This window comes from Corapipo altera, unplaced genomic scaffold, assembly GCF_003945725.1.
Source record: "Corapipo altera isolate COAL_440 unplaced genomic scaffold, ASM394572v1 0, whole genome shotgun sequence".
NCBI lineage: Eukaryota > Metazoa > Chordata > Aves > Passeriformes > Pipridae > Corapipo > Corapipo altera.
The window spans coordinates 87289905-87311594 of NW_020884872.1; the positions used below are offsets into that span (position 1 = coordinate 87289905).

General features: G+C 41.0%; 1 protein-coding gene across 10 annotated transcripts in view; it reads left to right on the top strand.

The window, feature by feature from the left end:
• TENM4 (teneurin transmembrane protein 4) overlaps window positions 1–21690 on the top strand; it is a 599346-nt gene that overhangs the window by 536067 nt on the left and 41589 nt on the right. For all 10 annotated transcript variants that reach the window (XM_027664342.1, XM_027664505.1, XM_027664591.1 and 7 more), the window contains 3 exons: window positions 5526–5758; window positions 15259–15413; window positions 18524–19401. In XM_027664342.1, the coding sequence (XP_027520143.1) occupies window positions 5526–5758; window positions 15259–15413; window positions 18524–19401 (1266 nt within the window). The remainder of the gene's footprint in view (window positions 1–5525; window positions 5759–15258; window positions 15414–18523; window positions 19402–21690) is intronic.

Here is a 21690-nt window from a genome sequence, read left to right on the forward strand (position 1 = left end):
GTCACTAAGAATATTTGTCACTTGGGTTCACTGGAGTTTCAGTGGGTTTGATCCAATCAGTTTCATTCTGGAAGATGTCAACTTCCTGTCACTGCCTGTGTTTACAACGACTTCTCTGACTCTGACAGGTTTCCCGTCCTTCTCCCTGGTTGCTTTTCTAAATTAGAAGCTTAGACTGTGGAGTTGGGATTTTTTTGCGTGTGTGTGTTTAGTTTTCTTTTGTATTTGGAATTGGGGATTTTTCTTGCTACATGCTTTTCATTTACTGCTTCTTTGACTTCATAGAGGCTATGCAAAACCAGAAATGTTCCTTTTATCTGCATGCCTGGAAATGAAATGGAGTAGAAACTTGGTTTTTGTCTTATTGCCAGAACAATAATGAAGGGCTGAACTTCACAGCATAATGGACTGGCCCAAAGCATCTATTAGCAGGGCTGGGAGGTTGGTACTCAAGACCTTTTCACTGACTATCTTCATCAGGCTGAGTTCCAGCCCCCAGCTCCTTTTTCACATCATTTGAAGGCAGTAGAAAAACTCATTTCTCTTTGGAACAGCCGGGTTATATCCCTAATGCCCAAGAAGTACACAGCCACTAAAGTGCACCTGCTTTGTCTGTGAAGGGCAGCATCTGAATACCTGTTTTGAGAAGAGGTTTTATATATGAAAGCAGTAACTCAGAGAAGAAATATGGATGGTCACAAATGCTGTAGATGCCATCAGAGCCTTACAAATTTGGTAGGGCTTCAGCATTTAGGCAGTTCCTAAAAACTGAGAGGTTAAGTGAAAGAAATCCAAGACATGCCTGCTCCAATGCAGGCCAAAGGAGAATCAGGGGGGGAGGAGGTGAGGAGATCCGGATCAAATACTCTCATCTGTTGCTACATTAAGGGAGTCACCTATCTGAGTTAATGTCTATTCTGTGTCATTTGCCATAATATTTCTTGTTAGGAAGCCTCTTCATTCGTGAGCCACAGGGAAATGAGTGGGTGTAGTCTCAGCTAAAGCTCAAGTGCTCTGAACTGGAAGGTCTTAAACTTAACACCGATGAAGGTCAACAGTGCAAAGGGTGAGATCCACAGGACTGAGTCTTAGTGTTTTGGAAAAGCTGAAATTCATATGCAAAAGCTTCCTCAGTGCAGGGGAAAGGGAAAGCCAAAAAGCATCACCAAATAATGATGCCTGCTCTGCAGGAACGTGGAGGGCAGTGAGGCATTTCTGTCTTGAAAATATGCAAAAAGTGGCCACACTTAAATTTATTCTTCCTTTCTTGTTTCCATTCATACCTTAGAGAGACAAATCTACAATTAGTGGCAAAGAGAGAGATCCCAGAAAACTGCCCTAGGATCAGATCAAAAGTGTTTTGCGGTCGCTGGCTTGGCTTATGGCACTGTTATAAAGTTTTATTATCCAGTGTGTGACACTAGAAGAGCTTTGGCCATCACACACAAACTGCAAACACTAAAAGGCCAAGTGTAAATTCAGCTCACTGCCCTGTGTGGCCTCCTTATTAATCTACTGAATGTCACCCAGGGAAAAAAGACCAGTACCTCACACAAGCTACAATAAAATCCTGTGGGTTTGAGCTGCAGGGTGCTTAGCATGGAGCCATGGAAACAGCCCCACTGAACAAAAGCCGGTTGACTGCAGGAATTTGGTAGTTCTTTAGTCACCAGCAAATGCATGTGGCCAGCAACGCTCACAGGGGAAGTGGGTAGCTGGCACAGAAAATGTTAGAGTTGATTTCATGTCTTTAAAGAGGGACATCAGATTTAAAGAAGCCCCAGGGGTTTATTCAGATCAGTGGTTTATGGGTAAATAATTTTGGGGTGTGACTGCTCTTGTCTGTTGACCACAGTGGGAGCCAGAGCTGCACTGTTACCAATAATAAAAGTTGTCCTTGGAGAAGGTGGTAGATGCTCTTGTATTTGAGAAACTAAGATGCAGTTCATCTTGTAAAATAAATGTTGAAAATAGTTAAGCAAGTCTTACCCAAAAAGATCATATTTCTCTCCACTGCCTGTAAGGAGAGTTAAGGCAACCAGCTCTGATACCATCTGATACCAGGCATCCACCTTGTAACCATCTGAAGCTTGGTGATATGAATACCCTGGCATTTTAGAGAAGCCAATGAAAAGGTGCAGTTTACTGTGCTGACGTACTGTAAGGAACTGGTTGAAACCAGGGACCCTGTCCCTTTTCTCACTGGCTTCCCACTCTGGAGCATGAGGTTCCTTCCTCAGACTCCTCCAAAACATGGGCTCTGGACCCAAAGAGATAATATCAGCCTTTGCTCAAAGCCTGTGCATCTATCATAGTACAGCTGAAGCAATCCATAAGTGTCACATCTCTGCATGTTCACCCAGCTTTTTATCCCTTTCTTTCCCCATGTGTCTGTATAAGGAATCATGTAAAGCACAAGCACTTTCAAATGGAGTTTGAGTTCCTTGGTGTACCTGCAGAGTTCCCCAAATGGTACTGGCACAATCCTGTCCAAACAATGAGAATGAAAATGTAAGGGGACAAGACAGATGTGTGGGAGAGCCTATATGCAACCCTGAACAACAGGGATCACTGTGGACTTGGAAGCTTTCCCTATAATTTGCCAGCACATCACTGTATCACAAGCATTCAGGAAAGCAATATCACCTCCATTTCACTTTGGCCTGCAGGACTTCTGCCTATGAAACTGTCCTCATTCCCAGTGACTACACCATCGTGCCCACAAATACCCACCAAAGTGTCTGTTTTTGGCTGGGGACCAGCCTACCTCATCCCTGAAACTTCAGGTTGTTGCTTCAGGGGCTTAAAATATCAATGCAATGCTCAGGCTTTCTTCTAAAAAAAATGTAATAGCTAAAGGAACACTCTGAATGGGATATCAGCTCTTCCCCCAGAGTTCTTTTCTAGTAGTAGTGTCAATATGAGGGATAAATATTCTAAGACTACAAATACTGTAACTGATTATGTTTGCTCAGTAGTAAAAAGTTGTATCTTTTGTTTTGGACCGTTGTCTAGCTGAGCAATGAGAGAGGGTGAAAGTCTTCTCTGCTTCACCCCAAGCAGATTTATTTCAGTTGTTGTTCAGTTCAGTCCAATTTACCACTTAGATTTGCCTATTGATTATGGCTTTAAATAAAAAACAAAGGCCCAGTGTTCCTGGCTGCAGTGCTCGTGCATTATCACAGATGAAGGGAAGCAGTCTGGGAGTTTTTACATGACTAACATCATGTTTATTTAACATCTCTTATCCTGAAAGATCTGAAAGTGATAAAGAAAAGATTCAGTGTGTAACACTGTGCAATTCGTGCAAGGGCAGACACCTTCCCCATATAGCATTGAAAACTGTTGGCAGAGGCTAGTGGGGTAAATTCCAGCTTGACCATTGTCAACAGTTTGTTTTAGTGTCTATTCTGCACAGGAGCTGGGAATAGGAAAGAGTTTTAAGATCTTTCTTTTTTACAGAAGGTTGTAATCAATAATAAAATGCACCAGAGTGAGGCTGTGAAATCCAAAATAAATCACAATGATAGTGGTGGGAGAGGGGAGCAGGAACTTCCATTTCTGCCCACATTTTTCTTCTTCTTTGAGGAAGTCAAAATTTGCCTTTGCCCATCTGCTGATAGCCTAGTGTAAGACTCAGGGAAAGGTATCTGTGCTTGACAGGCAAAGATGCTAAGGATTACAGTGTGCCGTCAAAACTGTCCTCCTCTTGTCCACCTGTCATGCAAAATACAGATTATGAACAGCTCAAAAGCTGACTTTCAGCTGGGCTTTGTTAGGACAGTCAGCAGAAAATGTAAGGCCCTGATCAAAATGGATGATGGATTCCCACAGGGAACTTCTTCCACCGGGGTTGAAGCCACTTGCTTAGTGTGAGTGACATGCAGGTAAATGAAATAATACCCTCCCAGCCTGCTGTCATTGGAAAGGAATACAGATGGTGACTGAACTGTCAGGCTGGAGCTGTCTCGAAGGTCAGAGCATTTTATTTAGCAAGAATCAGTGTCATTTGTGGAGACGAAATCTGTTCAGACTTTGGTAAGATAAATCACAAGGGTTATTCAAGAATAAATCAGAAAGGTACTTCCCCCTCTCCCCCCACAAAGTATTAAGTAATTCGAATGAAGATCTAACTTACTGCTTTTTTAAGCCGAGCATAATTCACTAGTTTTTACATGTCTGAAGAAGGCTTTATTTTCCTAACATAAGGGTTGAAAGACATAAGAATTTTCTTATTATGAGGAATAGAGTCAACTATGATTGACACTCAAGTTTCTAACCAGCTTCTCCTGGAACAGTTCCACTACGTGCAAAATAGTGAACTATGGTCTAGATTTTTTTTATGAATTCTTGGGACTTGATGAGTTTGGTCAGCTTGAAGGTGTTCTGGAGAATAGTAGACACTTTCATACTTGTTCTAATTATTACTTAGCCTTTCCTTAAAAGGAAGGAGACCTATGCAGCAGGGGTTACAAGTCTAATCTGTTGGTTTCAGGCTTAGAAGAGACACAGTTCAGTACACATTAGTAGTAAACACTTAATAAAGGAAGTTAATAGCTTAAGTATCTATATTAAACTATAGGTAAAATTCTTGCAAGACAGTTTTTTAAGTTATGTCTGAACTCATCTGGTTGTTATTTTCTGGCCAGTCCCATTGGATGCTTTCCATAAAGTGGATTCTAGTCTATTAATTTCTTTAGTCTTGAGCTCATTTAGTGTTGCAGTTGTGGAGCTAAAAACATTATCATTCTGTCTACTCATGCTGTTTCTTCAGCTACCTTTTTTTATGTCCAAGGAAGCAGTGAGTGAATGGGGTTTAACAGGGGACCAATGTTAGGGTTCCTCAGCCTAATCCCAGTTCATGCATTACTTGGGGAAAAATGTGCCACTCAGGGAATTATTTTGTTTCTCTCATCATTGAGGCCCAACTGAATTCAATGGTAGGATTCCCTTAATCTTTGCCAGGGTAGTACAGCACTTCAAAATCTTTTCTGGAGTCAGCAAGAGCACCAAATGAGCCTTGATGAAGTGGTCTTGCAGGATGTATCTTCAGGTGCTTTATACAGGGAGAGTGCTTTTGGGATTTGCATTGGAATCTTTGTTGGGAGGGTAGATTTTTTTTTTTTTTTTTAAATTATTATTTGTCCTATTTCCCTAGTGTTCATTTCCCTTCACTTTCTGGCACTGCACTAACACCGATTTCAGGACTATAGCTATAACAAGTAAATTAAGCAAACACAGTCACTGGGACTCAACCTTTGGTAGTTCCTGGCATGATTTTGGCTCAGGTCAGAGAGCCCTTTCCTTTGGTTGCTTCCCTCCATGCCAGAGAGCACTCCCAACACAGCGATCAGGATCCTGTGCTTTAACACACCCTGTTCTAACATTATCCGATACAGCACTCCTTCACTTTCCCAGTGTTTCTCTACCCTGTGTGTTTTTATTCTCTAAAGTGCCTGCATTGCCTATTGTCTCAAGGAAACAAATAATCCAAAAACTAATAATGTCATACCCTTGTTTTTCAGCCACAGCCCAGCTCATAAGTATTACTTGACCACAGATCCGATCACTGGCTCCATCTACCTCTCCGACACCAACAGCCGACGTATCTATAAAATCAAGTCAACCACATCAGTGAAAGACATTGTGAAGAATTCAGAGGTTTTGGCTGGAACTGGGGATCAGTGCCTCCCATTCGATGATACACGATGCGGAGATGGAGGCAAAGGCACTGATGCCACCCTTACAAATCCCAGGGGTGAGACTGCTTCTTCTTCACAGGTTTTTTTAAAGAGATCTTGAAAGCAGGTTGTTTAGTTACACTGGAGACTGCTCTCCTTTCCAGTCCAGAAAATATTCTCAGATTTTGTAAGCCTTCCCCACAAACACATCCTAAGGGCTTGCTTCTGGAAATAATTATGTCTCACCCTCAGCCAGTCCTGTCCTGGTTCTTCATACTGATGTGGCTGGGAGGAGTGCCAAACCAGAGGGGTGTAGTGATGGGTACATGCCCATAGGGCAATAGAATAAATCCATCCATCTCTTTTATAGCCATTTAGCCACTACTCCTCCTTACCAACAGCACTTGGTCCATCCCAACCTGGACTGGATTCACTAACATCCAGTTCACTGAGGCATTCTTGGCATTAAAAAAAAAAAGTTTTATAACCATTGACATAGATATATATATAAAATGGCAGCAAAACCAACATACAGCTCAGAGATATGTAAACTGAGGTTTAGACATGTACGTTATATGTCACAGCATCCAGCTTAAATCCTATAGGGGGTGGATACTAATTTTGATATGGTAATGGTCCAATTCAGTGTAATTTCACCTGGTTCAAACATACTGAAATGAGATAAAAGCACAGTCAAATCTGAATAAAAGCATCACACAGCCTTCATGACTGTGAAATAAATTGTTCAAAACAGGTTTAGCCAAACATATGCACTCCTGTGTGTAGCCAAGACTTCAGTCTGGCAGTCTCAAGGTAACAAGCTCTGCAGATGGAGGATGTCGCTCCTCCCAGCTGTCCACAGCTCCTTGGAAAAAAAACACTCAGGAGGTATAGAGATGAGGTGAAAGGTACTGTTGTTGCACACACTTTCAACAGTGTTTATGTAGAGGGGTGAGAAGGATGCCCACATAGGAATGTTGTTTGAGATATGGCATTTTTGCCTGTTATATGTCTTCTTTTGCCCAGCTGTTAAGAGTGTGAGTTATTTATAGGTTCTTGGCTTTGATGTCACTGTGCTGCAGGTTTTCTTTTCCATTGCATCAGGGGGCGGTAGCCCCCTCCTTCCTCACCATGGCAGTGTCCAAGCTTATCCCAAACTCTTTGTAAAGCAATCTGCCAGCAAAACCTGGGGATCATTTAACGAATGTCCCTGCCCACAGCAGGGGGTTTGGACTAGATGGCTTTTAATGGCCTCTTCAAACCCAAACCATTCTATGATTCTATGGTAAGTTATTTCATTAAGAGCAGACAAGATGAAGTCAGCTGAGTTGTTATTTCTTTTCTTGGCTAGACTATGGAGACAGGCAAAGACAGTTGGAGTTGTTCAGTCTGGAGAAGAGAAGGCTCTGGGGAGACCTTAGAGACCCTTCCAGTGCCTAAAGGGGCTCCAAGAGAGCTAGAGAGGCATTTTTGATAAGGGCATGGAGTGATAGGGCAAGAGGGAATAGTTGCAAACTGAAGGGCATGTTTTTATTATATATAAAGAAGTAATTCTTTACTGTGAGGGTGGTAAAGCACTGGCACAGCTTGCTCAGAGGAGCTGTGGTTGCCCCATCCCTGGAAGCTGTTCAAGGCCAGGATGGGGCTTTGAGCAACCTGGCCTAGTAGAAAGGTGTTCCTGCCCATGGCAGGGGTTGGGAACTAGATGATCTTTAAGGTGCCCTCCAACCCAAACCATTCAATGATTCCATAGTTCTTAGGAAGTTATTTCTCATGACATAGAGATGACATTGTTGTTACTGAATCCAAGAAACCCAAACTGATTTAGTGAGCTTTTGTGTCAGGTCTAGTTGTGATTTTTTTAATTTTTTTTTAGTTACACATTGGCTATCTGTTTCCTGGCAGGATGCAGAAAAATATACCTTGGGAGACCTGGTTTCTTTGCCAAAAAGCATCAAAAGCCAAACTTCTACCCTTGTAATGTTCAAAGAGCCTGTCATGGTTTACAAGCACTCCAGAATCCCATGAGTCGACCATTATATTGGGCTAAAGTATTGCCAGAAGCACAGGTATAGAAAGGGAACAACTACTTGTGGTCAGGTGGCAGTATAGAAATGGTCTCACTGAAATGAGAAGGCTGAGGGAAAAGAAAAAAAAAGTGACTTAGGCAGAGAGATTCAGGCAGTCCAGCAGATGAGTCATGAGATCAGGGAATCCAGAAATCTGTAATCCAGCTTGCTGCACCATTTTGAAGTTCAACTAGTGCCAAAAAAAAAATAATCCACAACTTTTGTTGGACTTCTTTTCTCTCTTGTACAAGATAAGAAGAATATTATTCATTTCCCTCCGTGGGTGGATGTTGCAAGGTTTAGATGAGTTACGTTTCTGCTTTGCTATAGCAGAGTTCAAAGCTTTCAGCACTGAAATCCTTCTTGTTGGCAATCGAAGCTCTCAGGAGGCTCTTCTCCCACCTCAATCTTATAACAACAAGATTCTCAAGCAGTTCATGCATTCATTCTTCACAGCTTCAAAATTCCACAAAACAGAAGTAAATGGAGGGTAAAAGAGGAAATTACACAAAACAGAATGACAACGAGAAAATAATAATCCAGAAAGCCCATACTGCCATTGGGAAGTTCCTAAACAGTGTTCCCTGATCTGATTCTAACCTGAGTTTGCAAAGTCTGCTGAGGCAATCGCTATGACAGGCATGACTCACTCCCCATTCACCTCAGTAAACGATGAGCAGTGTAAACTCGTGCTGACAATGTAACGTCACCATTGTGTATAGTTTCACGGTGTTCATCCTAGCAGGAAAAACTAGAAATACTCTTCCTTTATATGATCGTATTTCATCATAGTTCCAAATAAAAATTATTTATTGTAAAAGTAACCAGTGCTCTTAGGTGACCCTCTGCTTCCCTGTCTTGGCAGGCAAATAAACACTCATAAGAAAATGGTCAGAGGAAATTCGAAAACAATTCTGTAGCTGTGGGAGATATCGGGTGGCCAGGGAAGGACTTGGAAAGTTCAGTTCTTAAACAATTCTCAAGCTGTTCACAAGACTCTACATTTTAAGGCTAGAGCTGTTTTTTTCTCTGAACATAATTGCTTCATGCAAAGTAGGATTTCTGTATTTTAAGGACAACTTTTCACTTTTTCAAAAATTATAAGGAATCAAAGTCTTACCTTTCATGATGTTTTAATTAGCTGATATTTGCAGCTTGCTGGAAAAGACTGAGGGAATACCCTCCTGCCAGATGAAAAACTGCAATTCATGAGAATCAGTCATGAGTTGTCAACATATACTTTTGAATATACTTTTAGCCTCTTGGACCAGTGAAACCTCTGGTCTAAGCAGATTTTTTGGCTCTCTTCTCAATGGAAAGAAACTAGTACCCTGAAGGTGGTTTGTTCTATGCCAGTGCATGTATTCAAGGTGGTATGAACCACATTCTGGGAATACCGATCTCCTCCTGGATCTGATAGCCTGAAGAATGAGGTCCCCACTGCAGCAAACATTGTTCAGAATGGTTCTCTACTTTCTGAGCAGCAACCTTTTCCCCATAGTTTTGATCATTTCTTCCAGTTCTCACCTCAACTCCCCCGAGTTCAGAGTGGATAATTTCTTAGAATCATTAAATGGTTTGGGTTGGAAGGAACCTTCGAAGATTATCTAGTTCCAACCTCCCTGACATGGGCAGGGACACCTTGTAATAGGCCAGCTTGCTCAAAACTCTATCCAACATGACCTTGAACACTTTCAGGGATGGGGCAGCCACAGCTTCTCTGGGCAAGTTGTTCCAGTGCCTCACCACCATGACGGAAAAATTTCTTCCTAATCTATAATCTAAATCCACCCTGGTTTAGTTCAAAACCATTATTCCTTAGCCTGTCAATACATTTCTCTGAAGTACCTTCTGGATAGACGTTCTTGTCTCACTTCACTGAAGGAGGGAGAACTCCCTTTAAATGATCAGCTTAGAAAAGACATTCCAAGAGATAAAACCCTCCAAGAATTTCACACTTCACCTATCTTTGGCTTCTCTATTAAAGGTAGGCTACACAAACATAGGACAGGTAGATCCATGGATGAAATAGGGGTGGCAGTGGTTTGGTCAGGGTATTTATCACAGCTATTAGGAACCAGTCTGATATTTCCAATTCATTTGCCGCAGTGCACAGTACAGCTTTCGGATGCTAATGAATTTCAATATATCCTTGCAAATTAAAGTGTTACCACTTCCTAATTATCATCTGCTAATAATGATCCTCTTCTACAAGCAATCTAAAGAAAAATTAAAACTTCAGCTTGTCAAAGCATTTCTTTTCATCTGAGTACTCACCAGTGGTTCTTCTCGGGAAAATGTTGTGGCAGAGAAATTACCATGGAGCCTGCAATTAAGAGAAATTGCAGTGACAAGACTGACAAAATAGGAAGAAGGCTTCAGAAGGGACGTGGGGAGAGAGAGGGCATCTCATTCATTTAGCACCATAACACCAATGCAAAATGAAGTAATTAATTTGGGGACAGATTGCTTCCTTCACTGTGTCCTGCTGAATGTGTAAACAAAATTTCAGTTGTTTGTAAGTGTTCAGGAGTTTGACAGAATGAAATGAAAAAACTCAACCCTCCAGAATCTGTTCACATTTTCATTATCAGATAATAATAGAAGGACCATTTCAGGGAAGACCAGAGACTGAGGGAAGAAAATATCTTGTCTCTTACTGTGGCCAAAAAGTCACACAGGGAAATGTGTGAACGGTCTCACATGAGTGGTCAGTGATAGAGTGGTCTTTCTCTGCTGTCACTCCAGATGATAGTCATCAACATCTAGGGGACTTTCTGAAGAGATTGCACTTGGACCTATGCTTAGATACCGCCATAAATTGGGTTAGAAACCTCCCTAAACACCTAATTTTGTTCTTCCAGGCACCCTGTGCTAATAATTTCCACAATTTCTTTAATGAGGTCATGAAAAAGGGTGGTTCTTTTGAGACCAGATCACTGTTAACTGTTCTTCTCCGTGTGCCTTTCCTAATCTTTGCCTGTAGTTCCCTCCTTGGCCAGTGCAGAGCACAAAGCTGATCTTCGCAGAAAACTTTTTGTGGGAATTCCTGTGAGCTCTTTTTCAGATTGTCATTGCATATGGGTAGTTAGGTTTTCTCCTTCCCCTGTGAATTCCTCTGTACTTATTGACATTGATTTTCATCTGCCATTTTATGACTCAGTCATTCAGCATCCAGTCAGACAAGAAAGCTTTAAATTTAGATTTCTTTAAGCACCTTTTTTTTAGTTAAAAGGTTTTTTTCCCCTTCTTTTTTTCCTAACTAGAGCTAGATGCACAATGTAATCACTTCTAGCAGTTTGTATTCTAGGACAAACTCACCATGTACCAGTAGCTCTTTGAAGCATAACGTTGTGCTGTCACCTCTTCACACTACAAGGTCCTGACATTTCAAGCAAATGTCATCATGTCACAACTTTCTATCATCACAACTCACTGGTGTGATGCAAATGGGGCTACAAGCCCTTGTTTCTTAAGAGATCTCTGTTTAACCAGGAGGAGCCAGCATGATTTCATGTATTTCATATCTCTGAACCTAAAGTTCTGCAACGCTACCTGGGTAGTGGCAGCAGATGTTTCCTCTCAGAAGCTGTGAGGTTGAGCTTTGAGCTATATGCTGAAAATCTTTAATTCCCTTGTGTTCCTATGGAAACATGAGAGGGACCTTCTGCCAAAGCATGCCAAGGCCTTTGGCTTAACACATGTAACATGTGTATTACTCATTTCTGTGCTCATTTGCAGGAGCCAGCTCTCAGCACTGGAATTGTGCCATTATCAGAAAGGAAACACAGAAAGATCCAATCTAACCTCTACAATCTGCTGCAAAGAAACCATGAGATGCTTCTCTTCCTCTTCACAGAAGTCATCCATCCAAAGACTTGTCTGTGGGAGAGCAGGGCTCCTCTCTGTAATTAATTTTGATTCCAAGACAATCAGCTTAAGTTAGGAAGGGACTGGAGTAGTTACCATGCAAGGAGCATGTACAAATAGGAATTTGGGGCTTTGGCAAACTGGAAACTCTGCTTCCCTGCAGAACATCTCAGGAAATGTGAGGCAATTGAGATTGCTTAACCTCCATGAAAGAGGGATAAACAGAGAAGTGCTCTGTGATAAGAACACATATACATGCCATTGCCCTGGAGCAGGGTGATAAGTGGTAACTTTGCTATCCCACTTTAACTTACTCAGGTGTGTAAGTTCTTTGTCTAAGCTGGAATGCAAAATGAGGTTGTGCTCTATCAAGTGATCAGAGCTGACTCAAGAACCAAAGTGTGTCCAAGTTATTATTGCTGTAACTGGGTAATCAGATCAGCCATCAAACCCCGGCATTGCACACACTGAGCGACTGTCAGCATACACTGCTGATAAGTCCAATCCAATACATGTGGAACTAGGTAAGAGAGAAAATTCTACCTCATTTAAAATCACATTATCCAGCCTGCCACCCTTCACTGGCTTTTGGCTTATCACACAAACTAATGGACAGACACCCTAAAAAATACTTGTTGTGAACCAAGGAATGGGTAAGAGACTCTCGTGTTTGATAAAAGCCAGTTAGGATCAACTAAACCCTCTATCATGCCTCTTCCGAAAAAGCACATCTACTATATTGCTTAAAGAGCTCAGTTGTGTTCCTAGTTGTCAGGCAAGTACCAGCAAACATGAAAGAACTTGTCCTTACGCTGGCAAAATAATTAGAGGAGCAGTAACCTTCAACAGCAGATACCAGCAACAGGTGACATGTGTGGGTATCCTGGATGACTCATTGGACAGGGCGCCAGCCAGGGCACAGTGCTGACACATCTCATGGTAGGTGAAGACAGCTTCCAGAAAGCCATGGATACCAGTGAGATATTGATGCTTGTACTGTCAGATCCCTCTGCAAGCACTTGACAAAGTGCTAAGATACAACTGATGTATTTTTATTGTGTAGTGAGAATAAGTGGGCACCACTACTGTGACTTCTCCCATAACACTTATCAAATCACAGAATGGTTGGGTTGGAAGGGACTGTACAGATCATCTAGTTCCAACACCCCTGACATGGACAGGATCACCTTCCAGGTTGCTCAGAGCCCCGTCCAACCTGTGCTTGAATACTTCCAGGGATGGGGCAGCCACAATTTCTTTGGAAAACCTTTGCCAGTGCCTCACCACCCTCAGTAAATTTAGATGTGCAGCAGTTACCTTCTGCTCCTCTTTGAGACTCTTGTTTCATGGTCCTGCAAAGATCTGTCCTATCTTGGTATGAGTTAAACACAGGTATTAGAGTGTAAGACTAGAAGCAATCTTTTAGGTCATTCAGTCCTGTCATCCATTATCTCAGCAATCCTGCTATATAATCCCCTCTAAAATTAATGAACTTCATCTTGAAAGCAGCAAGTCATTTTTTCCTCACGGCCCTAGATGCTATTCTGAAACCACACTGCTCTGATGGTCAACTATCCAGTCCAGGTCAAAATGATACCCTTCAAACAGGTAGATGTTACAAAGAAGTAACAAAATGCTGGTTTTACCTCCTGGCGATAGCAAACGGCTCCTATTCAGCTCAGTGACCTGAAGCATCAGTTCCCGGACTCCTAGTTGACTTTGAATTAACAGGTTGCAACCATGTCTGAATCCCTTCCTTTTCCTCAGCCCAATGGAGAAGTTTGTTCTGTCTCTCAAGCAATGACTTAGGTCTGAGGTTTTCCTTCCAGGCCAGATTATCTTCTGTGGATTTCCATATAACCAAATATGATATGTTTTTCTACATATTACCTATCCCCATTGCTTCCAGCCCATGCAATAGTTACAGTACTGGCTGAAGGCTATGCTTTTAATTGCCAAAGCAATCAGAGGATTAGTCCCTGCTCTATGAAAATCTAGAATCTTTGATCTGTAAACTGCTGCATCTGTACTTCATAGCAGAGCTCACAGTGCATGGAGACTGAGGGTAAATGTTTCAAACAAGGGGATCTGGCTGTAAAACAGCATTTTGGAGAAACACAAGGTCTGATCACTCCTCAAACATTCTAAAAGCTTTCTATCTGAAACAGATTTTCCATCATTTCTGTCACCATGATAACAGCTAAAAAAAACAGTCTAGTGAGGATTCAGCTCACTAATTTAATCTGCGTACAAAATAAATGTTTCCTTTGGAGATATTTGCTGTAGTCTCCTTTTATAGTCAATGGGGAGGAAAAGGTATTTCTAGCAGGATTCGTATAATCTCCTGGGGATATGTGCTTTAGGGAAATATGAATTGCACTCTCGAAGTAGATTTTTCTCTCCACTGATTGGAAAAGCTCCAAATACTTGCTTAGATGCACAGTGCAGATGTCTGTTTTTGCCAAGTGATTGTTACCCTGAGAGTGAAAGAAACCAAATAGGAAGATCCTAATATTTGTGTATTCCAAGTAGAATTCTCCCTTGCATAGAAAAGGATGATACAGGCTTCTACATTAATTTTCTGTTCCTTTACAGTCTTTTAGTGTCTTTAAGACACTCAAACATTATGCTGAGTGGCATTCTGCCACTGTAGGGTAGATGAGATGGATGACTCTATTAGTATCTGTGGAGTTATTTTAATTTATACTAGCATAAAGAAGAGGTGAACAAAGCCTTTAACTTCTTATTCCTGCCTTAGTCATGAACTTTCTCTGTGACCTTGTGAGAATTGCTTTATCTGTTACTTTTGTGATATGTAAAATTAGGATGATCACACTCACAGACTGCTATGAGATCTAATTAGTAAGTGTAAAGCACTATGAAATCCTCTGATGGAAGATGCAGAGGGTAGCTAGCCCAGAATAAAGAGGATTAAAGGAGGTTGTGCTACGATAACAAATACATGAGAAATGATGCTTAGGGGGAGGTGAAATGACACATATCTGCAGGTGAGGAAATGAGAATCAGCAGCCTGTAACTGCTGTCAGCAGACCTCAAATCCACTGACAGGAGTATGTCTACAGAGGAGGTCTGGACAATGAATGAATCACTAACAGAGTTTAAAAGCAGGTGAAACACTAGATTAGTAGGGTTATCTTTGGGAAAATCCTTCGTCATTTATCCATCTGGAATTTGACTGACCTGATGGATATTTCACAGCCTTTGTCATCATCAATTTTGAAAGATTCACCAGTGTAACATTTTTATGTGCATGGCTTAGCATTCATACCATAAGCAATAAAACCAGTTTTCTGAACATGCAAGACATGCAGTTATTAGAAAAGCATTTCCTTTCAGCAGTTCACTGAATACCATGCCCTTTTCCAGAAGCGAGCAGGGATTTCTGAATTGCTTCACATACCATTTGGAAGTGCCTTCCATGGAATGGTGCCAGTTCAAAGCTCTTGATAACCAGGACTCCCACATGCCCAACTCTCATCTCATCCCTTTTAATAAAATAAATTGCTCCCAACCAAACTAGCAGTCTCTTTCGTGAGCATCAAACCACACACCATCTTCTATTCATCTCATGTCAGGTTGCCATCACTTTCTGACTGTCTTGCTTTGTTCCTCCCCAGGCATCACTGTGGACAAGTTTGGGCTGATTTACTTTGTAGATGGCACTATGATCAGGCGGATTGATCAGAATGGAATCATCTCAACTGTGTTGGGTTCCAATGACTTGACGTCTGCTCGGCCTCTCAGTTGTGACTCTGTTATGGACATTTCTCAGGTAAGACAGTGTTTTGGTTGTGTTTCTATAGAATAGAAGCTTATACCTTTACCCTGTCTGCACAGCTGTGTACCTCCCCAGGTCAAAGAGTTAAGGGCTCAAGAATTCCATTTCTACATATTTTATTATATAAAAATGACTGAATCAAAAAGATCCTTTAAAGATGCAGGAAACTCCTGACTGACCTAATTCATAGATTTCTGGTAATTGAGATTTTAAAGATGTCCCAAGCACAGAAGAGACTTCTTTCAGAGCTCCCAGTCAGTGGGAAGACAGAGATTCCTAGAAAGACAGGATTTTTTTTAGGCTCATTTATCAAGAAATGAGTTGCTTTAAACTAAAAAGACCCAGCAGCAGTACCCATTTCAGTAGGACTATTTGCCATGCTCTGGCATCTTTGCTAACCACAGGTTTTTTTTCTTTTTACCCCATTCTAATTTAGCCCAGCATAATTTTAGACCTGAATCAAATTAACATCTAGGAAATACTGATTGGAGGCCTTGATGCCAAAATTAGCAACAGCAGGAAAACAAGAATCTTGAATTGCATCAGATTGCAAATTGGTTGCAGCTACCAGCATCCTGGGCTTTTAAGTCCTGCTGCTTAAAGGTGGAGAGAAAAAAAAAAAGAGAAAAAGAAATCTCAGTGTGATGATTGCTTTACTTCTGGATGGAGCAGAAGAGAAGTCTGTTACAGCCCAGCACTCGATTTTGTGGGGCCTTGGCCAACTTGTCAAATTGTGCCAGTTCAGGGGCAGTGTCCTTTGAAACCTTTGTGCCACTTGTTGTTTGCCTGGCTGCAGGAATGTTGTCCTCTCCTGTGAAAATATAGATCATAGCTGGTGGGCTAAGAACTGTTATTCCACCACAATAGATGTCAATGGGGTTTCCTTTTTGTAAGTACCTAGATAATTTCTGTGCTCTCATATGGAATCTGTTTGTCTTGGTTTTCCCTCTAATTTGAAAAATCATTCTTGCTTCTTTGCAACTGGTTCCCACTGTCTGCAATTTATGAACAAGATGAAATTATGAGTTTAAAAGCTGTTGTGCCTTCTATAGAAGCAAATTTGGATGGTTAAATGCCACACTGCAGTATGTTTTTCATCTTGCGAGCATCTTTTCTTCTTTATGTGAATGTCAGGGGCAGTTACCACAAGATCATTGTGGAATCAGGCTTTAAAAATTATTTAATTTCAGGCTGCATAGCTTCTGTGTATACAAATGTCATGTTTAAACACTTCTGAGATGAACATGTGTCAGCTGAAGACTCTTTTTTTCCCTTCAGAAAATCAAGGAGCTATTTTTAGATTAACCTGTACTGGGATGGGCAGATTACCTACCACTTCTGTTCTGGAGAAACACACTGAAGACAAGTTTAATTAAAAAACAAAAATCAGGTTGGGAAGCAGCTTTTCGTCATTTACAGTGGCTAGAAGGGTCTTTTCTGTCAGGTCTCTGAGGCTCCCTGGGACATGAGGACATGAAATATTTAGCTGCCACTGTTGACAAGGAATGGTTTTTAAGAAATTGAAAATTCCCTTGTCAGTTCAGAATAAACTCAGCTCTTGATGCTAACTCAAGACTGCAGAGCTTAAAGACCACTGGAAGGGATGGAGGCATGAATTATTGAAGAGAAAACCACAGGCTATAATGTTTTACTACAAGAAGGGTTAAAATAGGCCAGGAGCTGAGAAAAGGAAGGAGATTTTGCAAACAGAGAACCAGAGCAGACAGAATTCAGCACACTGTTTAGCCATGAAAATAAGCTTTACATATCCAGGCAATAGAAGGGACAATGAACTAAATACCTTGCATCTGATCTCTTAAAAAAAATGTTGAAAAGGGATTTAAACATAAAGAGAAGCATCAAAAGTAAAGCATGACTGTAGCAGAGGTGTTTAACTACAGGCTTTAAAAAATAGGAATTTCCTGTGTTCCTCAAGATCTTACCTGGTCTCTTCTTGTTCATGGTTTTAAATAAAATCACAGTGAGAGATGGTTTGCTGGACTGCAGCCTGCTGACATCTACTCCTCCTTCCAATAAGGTTGCAAAATACTCCCCTAAATATAGTCACATCAGATAAATGAGAAGAAGCAGCAACTGAGATGGATGGTGGGAGAAGAAGGTTCAAAACAAAGAAACAATCCTGGAACTGGTTGGTTCCCATCAGCACAACATTGACCTTTTTTTTCCTTATATACACCTAAAGTAAAATAACCAAAAAAATGCATAACTTAGAATTCTTTATTAAAAAAAAATACCCTAAATTCTGTTGGTAAACATTTCTTAGGTTTGGCAACTAAAAGAGTAGACTCACTTGAAAAGACAGTGTATTTCAGAAACAGAGCTAGAAGTAAAGACCTTCTAGTGCTCACTTGTGGTGCTGCTAGTCCTGTTTCAGTTCATTTGTGTATATGGATTATCAGTGTAGAACTGTGATGTGTCACTCTTGAACCTATTCTTCCATTATGCTAAAACAAAATGTGAAAATTACCATGAAGGCACAAGTATTTTTCTCCATGAATTGAAATTACCTGAATTTCTGTGAATTGCTACTTTTAATTTTTGCAGCATAAAGCAGAAAATCGGTGGTTATAACTTAGACATACACACATGCTGTCATAACTGCCAGTTTTGTGTCTATTCCTCCTTGCCATTTATCCAGAGGAGCTCAGCCACTTGTGTGGAAAAACCTTTAGTAAAAAAATCATTATTTTTTGTGTCTGATTTTATAGCACTTCACACAGCAGAATTTCTGGTCCCAGGTCTCTTCTATCATGTCCAGGTTCCATCAATTCAAAAAGCATGGGAGAAGGGAAATCACAGAATGGTTTGCCTCGGTCCATCACCCTGCTCCCACCACTGCTCCAATGCAGCGTGTGGGTGTCCCCATGTGTCTACTTCATATGACCAGGAACTAAGCCCCCTCTCTCAATCCAGGTTGTCCTCTATGGCCACCCTATCAAGGAGTAATAAATTAGTTGTGTTTCCTTTTACCCATTTTTCCTTTAATCCATGTTGAAACATCCTCACTGTGATTGATTTGTAGCAGTCACACAGTGGAAAAATGTGTTGCTGTAAAAATTCCCTTGTGTTGTTTTCCCATTAAGGTTCGTCTAGAATGGCCCACGGATCTGGCAGTCAATCCCATGGATAATTCACTCTACGTCCTCGACAATAATGTTGTGCTACAGATCTCTGAGAACCACCAAGTGCGCATCGTGGCGGGGAGGCCCATGCATTGCCAGGTGCCAGGCATGGATCACTTTCTCCTCAGCAAGGTAGCAATCCATGCCACACTGGAGTCTGCCACCGCCCTGGCTGTCTCCCATAACGGAGTCCTGTACATTGCTGAGACCGACGAGAAGAAGATCAACCGCATCAGGCAGGTCACCACCAATGGAGAGATTTCCCTCGTGGCCGGTGCCCCGAGCAGCTGTGACTGCAAGAACGATGCTAACTGTGACTGCTTCTCGGGGGACGATGGCTACGCCAAGGATGCCAAACTCAACGCGCCATCCTCCCTGGCGGTGTGTGCAGATGGGGAGCTGTATGTCGCTGATCTTGGAAATATAAGAATCCGCTTTATTCGGAAAAACAAGCCATTCCTCAACACACAAAATCTATATGAGTTATCCTCGCCCATAGACCAGGAACTCTACTTGTTTGACACCAGTGGGAAGCACCTTTATACCCAGAGCCTTACCACTGGAGATTATCTTTACAATTTTACTTATTCTGGAGATGGAGATATAACCCTGATCACTGACAATAATGGAAATTTAGTCAATATCCGAAGAGATTCCACAGGGATGCCCCTCTGGCTGGTGGTGCCCGATGGCCAAGTCTACTGGGTGACAATTGGTACCAACAGTGCACTCAAGAGTGTAACAACACAGGGGCATGAAGTGGCCATGATGACTTACCATGGCAACTCCGGTCTCCTTGCCACTAAAAGCAATGAAAATGGTTGGACAACATTTTATGAGTAAGTATATTATGAATATTGGGCTGCTGACTTCATTCTATGCTCTCTGAACCATGCAAGGCTGGTAAAATTTAATTCCCTGATCAGAATTATTGTCCAAATAAAATGCCAGAACAGAGAATATTAGATTTCACACAAAAAAACAATAGATGCTGGTAGTTAAGTGTATTAGAGCTTGAATAAGCTTCCTCTACCAAATCAAGAGTCAGACAGAGTTTCTGCTTAGTTTTTCTAAGTAATTTGGACACCCAGTTCTTAACTGTCAGGATTTAGGTTGCATGTCAGAGAATTTTTCTTGGCTTTGAAAGCCAAGTTCCGTTAGATCCTCCTTTTCACAGCTTTTTACCTACTTCCTATGCTGCAGTGTCTTTTTTGTACTTGTTAGAAATGTCTGATGTAGAATGACAACTGGCAGTGACTAATGTCAGCTTACTCTGGAAACAATTCTGTAATTAACGGGCTACTCAATTCCAATTGTTGTAATTTTCCTCATTAAGCTTTAAAAGTAGTCTTGGAACTGTTCAAGACCATCCCTGCTCCAAAGAGTGTTTTGAGCAGAGAGGAGACAGGAGACATTGAAAAACCTGGAGATGGCAGCAACTTGAAGATTTGTACTTCTTTTCTCTACTACTGTTAGCAATTCCCTGCTTATAAATACTGTGAAGACAACACATTTTTGGTGTCAAATAGGAAAAAAATAGGCAACTGAATGAAGGGGGTCCAGAAAGATGATCTGCAAATGAATGCGGCTGTTGAGAACCCTTTCCCCTCCCTCTTCCTTAGTTCCATTTTTTTTACAAGTCTAGCCTCTTGGAAATGCTCCTTAAGTGCATAATTTCCCATATGGTTTGAATGGTTACATGGAAGTGTTCAGCTGCCATAATAATAGACCCATTCTAAGAATCCAATTTGGCTAGAATAGACAGTTCTCAAGATTACAAAGAAAAAAGTTGTTAAAGAAAGAGATTTAGGGAAGGAAAGCTGACTGAACCCATGTATCCATGTGTTGATATGTAGTTGCTTTGGTTCTTTCTTTAAAATGTTCTGGGCCCAGTTTCAAATTTCTTTGCTTAATACTCGCTGTTACTGATTCTGCCTTGAAAAGAACTGATGGAAACTCTGTGATGACTCTTTTGAAATGTTGTTTGCATTCCATCAATGTTCTCCTTGCAATTACTATAGCAATATTCCTCAGTGAATCCAAGTTAATATCCTTCCATCTCTTACATTGGATTTGCTTGAGGGAGGCTTTAGGAAGGAAAAAGAGTGTGTTTTTCTCCATAGGAGTTGAAGCCAGCTATATTGTCAGGACTATTGCGCTAAATCAAGGAGATATTTTCTTTTTGCAAAGAACCCAATAGTTCCCGTGCTTGAAAACAGATGTAGCCTCAGACAGTGAAGCAAACTAAACATTACAGCTAATAATGGTCAGATTTATACCTCAAACATAATCTTTTATTTTAAAGCGCGACTGAAAATATAAAGGAAATAAGACAGAAGCTCAAATCCAGCTTACTCTGTGGATATATTTACAACAGTGATCCATTATTACATGCTGTCCAACAAAATAGAGCATTTGTGAAAGTCATCATTCTGGTCATTTTATGCACTTTAGAAGAGTCATAAGAAAGCTTTTTAGAGCTAAATGGAAGGCAGTATTCTCCAGTGGTTGGACTATGGAAATCTTGACTAGAGCAAGTCAGCACTACATGATAGCACAGCATCACTGAAAGTAGAATTGGGAATGTGCCTTCAGAGATACCTCATCCAGTCCTGTGATCAGTTATCTCTATTCAACTGTTCCTGACAGCTTCTGATGCAACTTTAAAAAAATACAGGGTAAAAGCCTATATCTGAATTTGTTACCTCAGCCTCCCTTTATAGGCAGGGAAGAGAAACAGGCACTTTTAAGGTGAGTTTCTTATGAGTTATGTCAGGTGCCTGCTTTAGGATGAGATGAGACAAGTTGTATTCTGAAAGTTTCTCTTTACAAAGGCAGTACAGAATGATGAGTTTAGATACAGATGTTTACATTTCAGATATCTACAATTTTGTCAAATGGATCCTATCAAAGTCATCTGAGTTATTTATAAAAATTGTTAGTCATAACAATATATTTACCTATTTTATTGTTACTGTTAGAAAGCTTTTCTTTGTATGCTGAGACTAAATCTTCTTTGATTGAATTGGAGACTATCCCTCTTCATACTGTCTTATCCCACCCCACCACATCCCATCCTATCCTATCCTATCCTATCCTATCCTATCCTATCCTATCCTATCCTATCC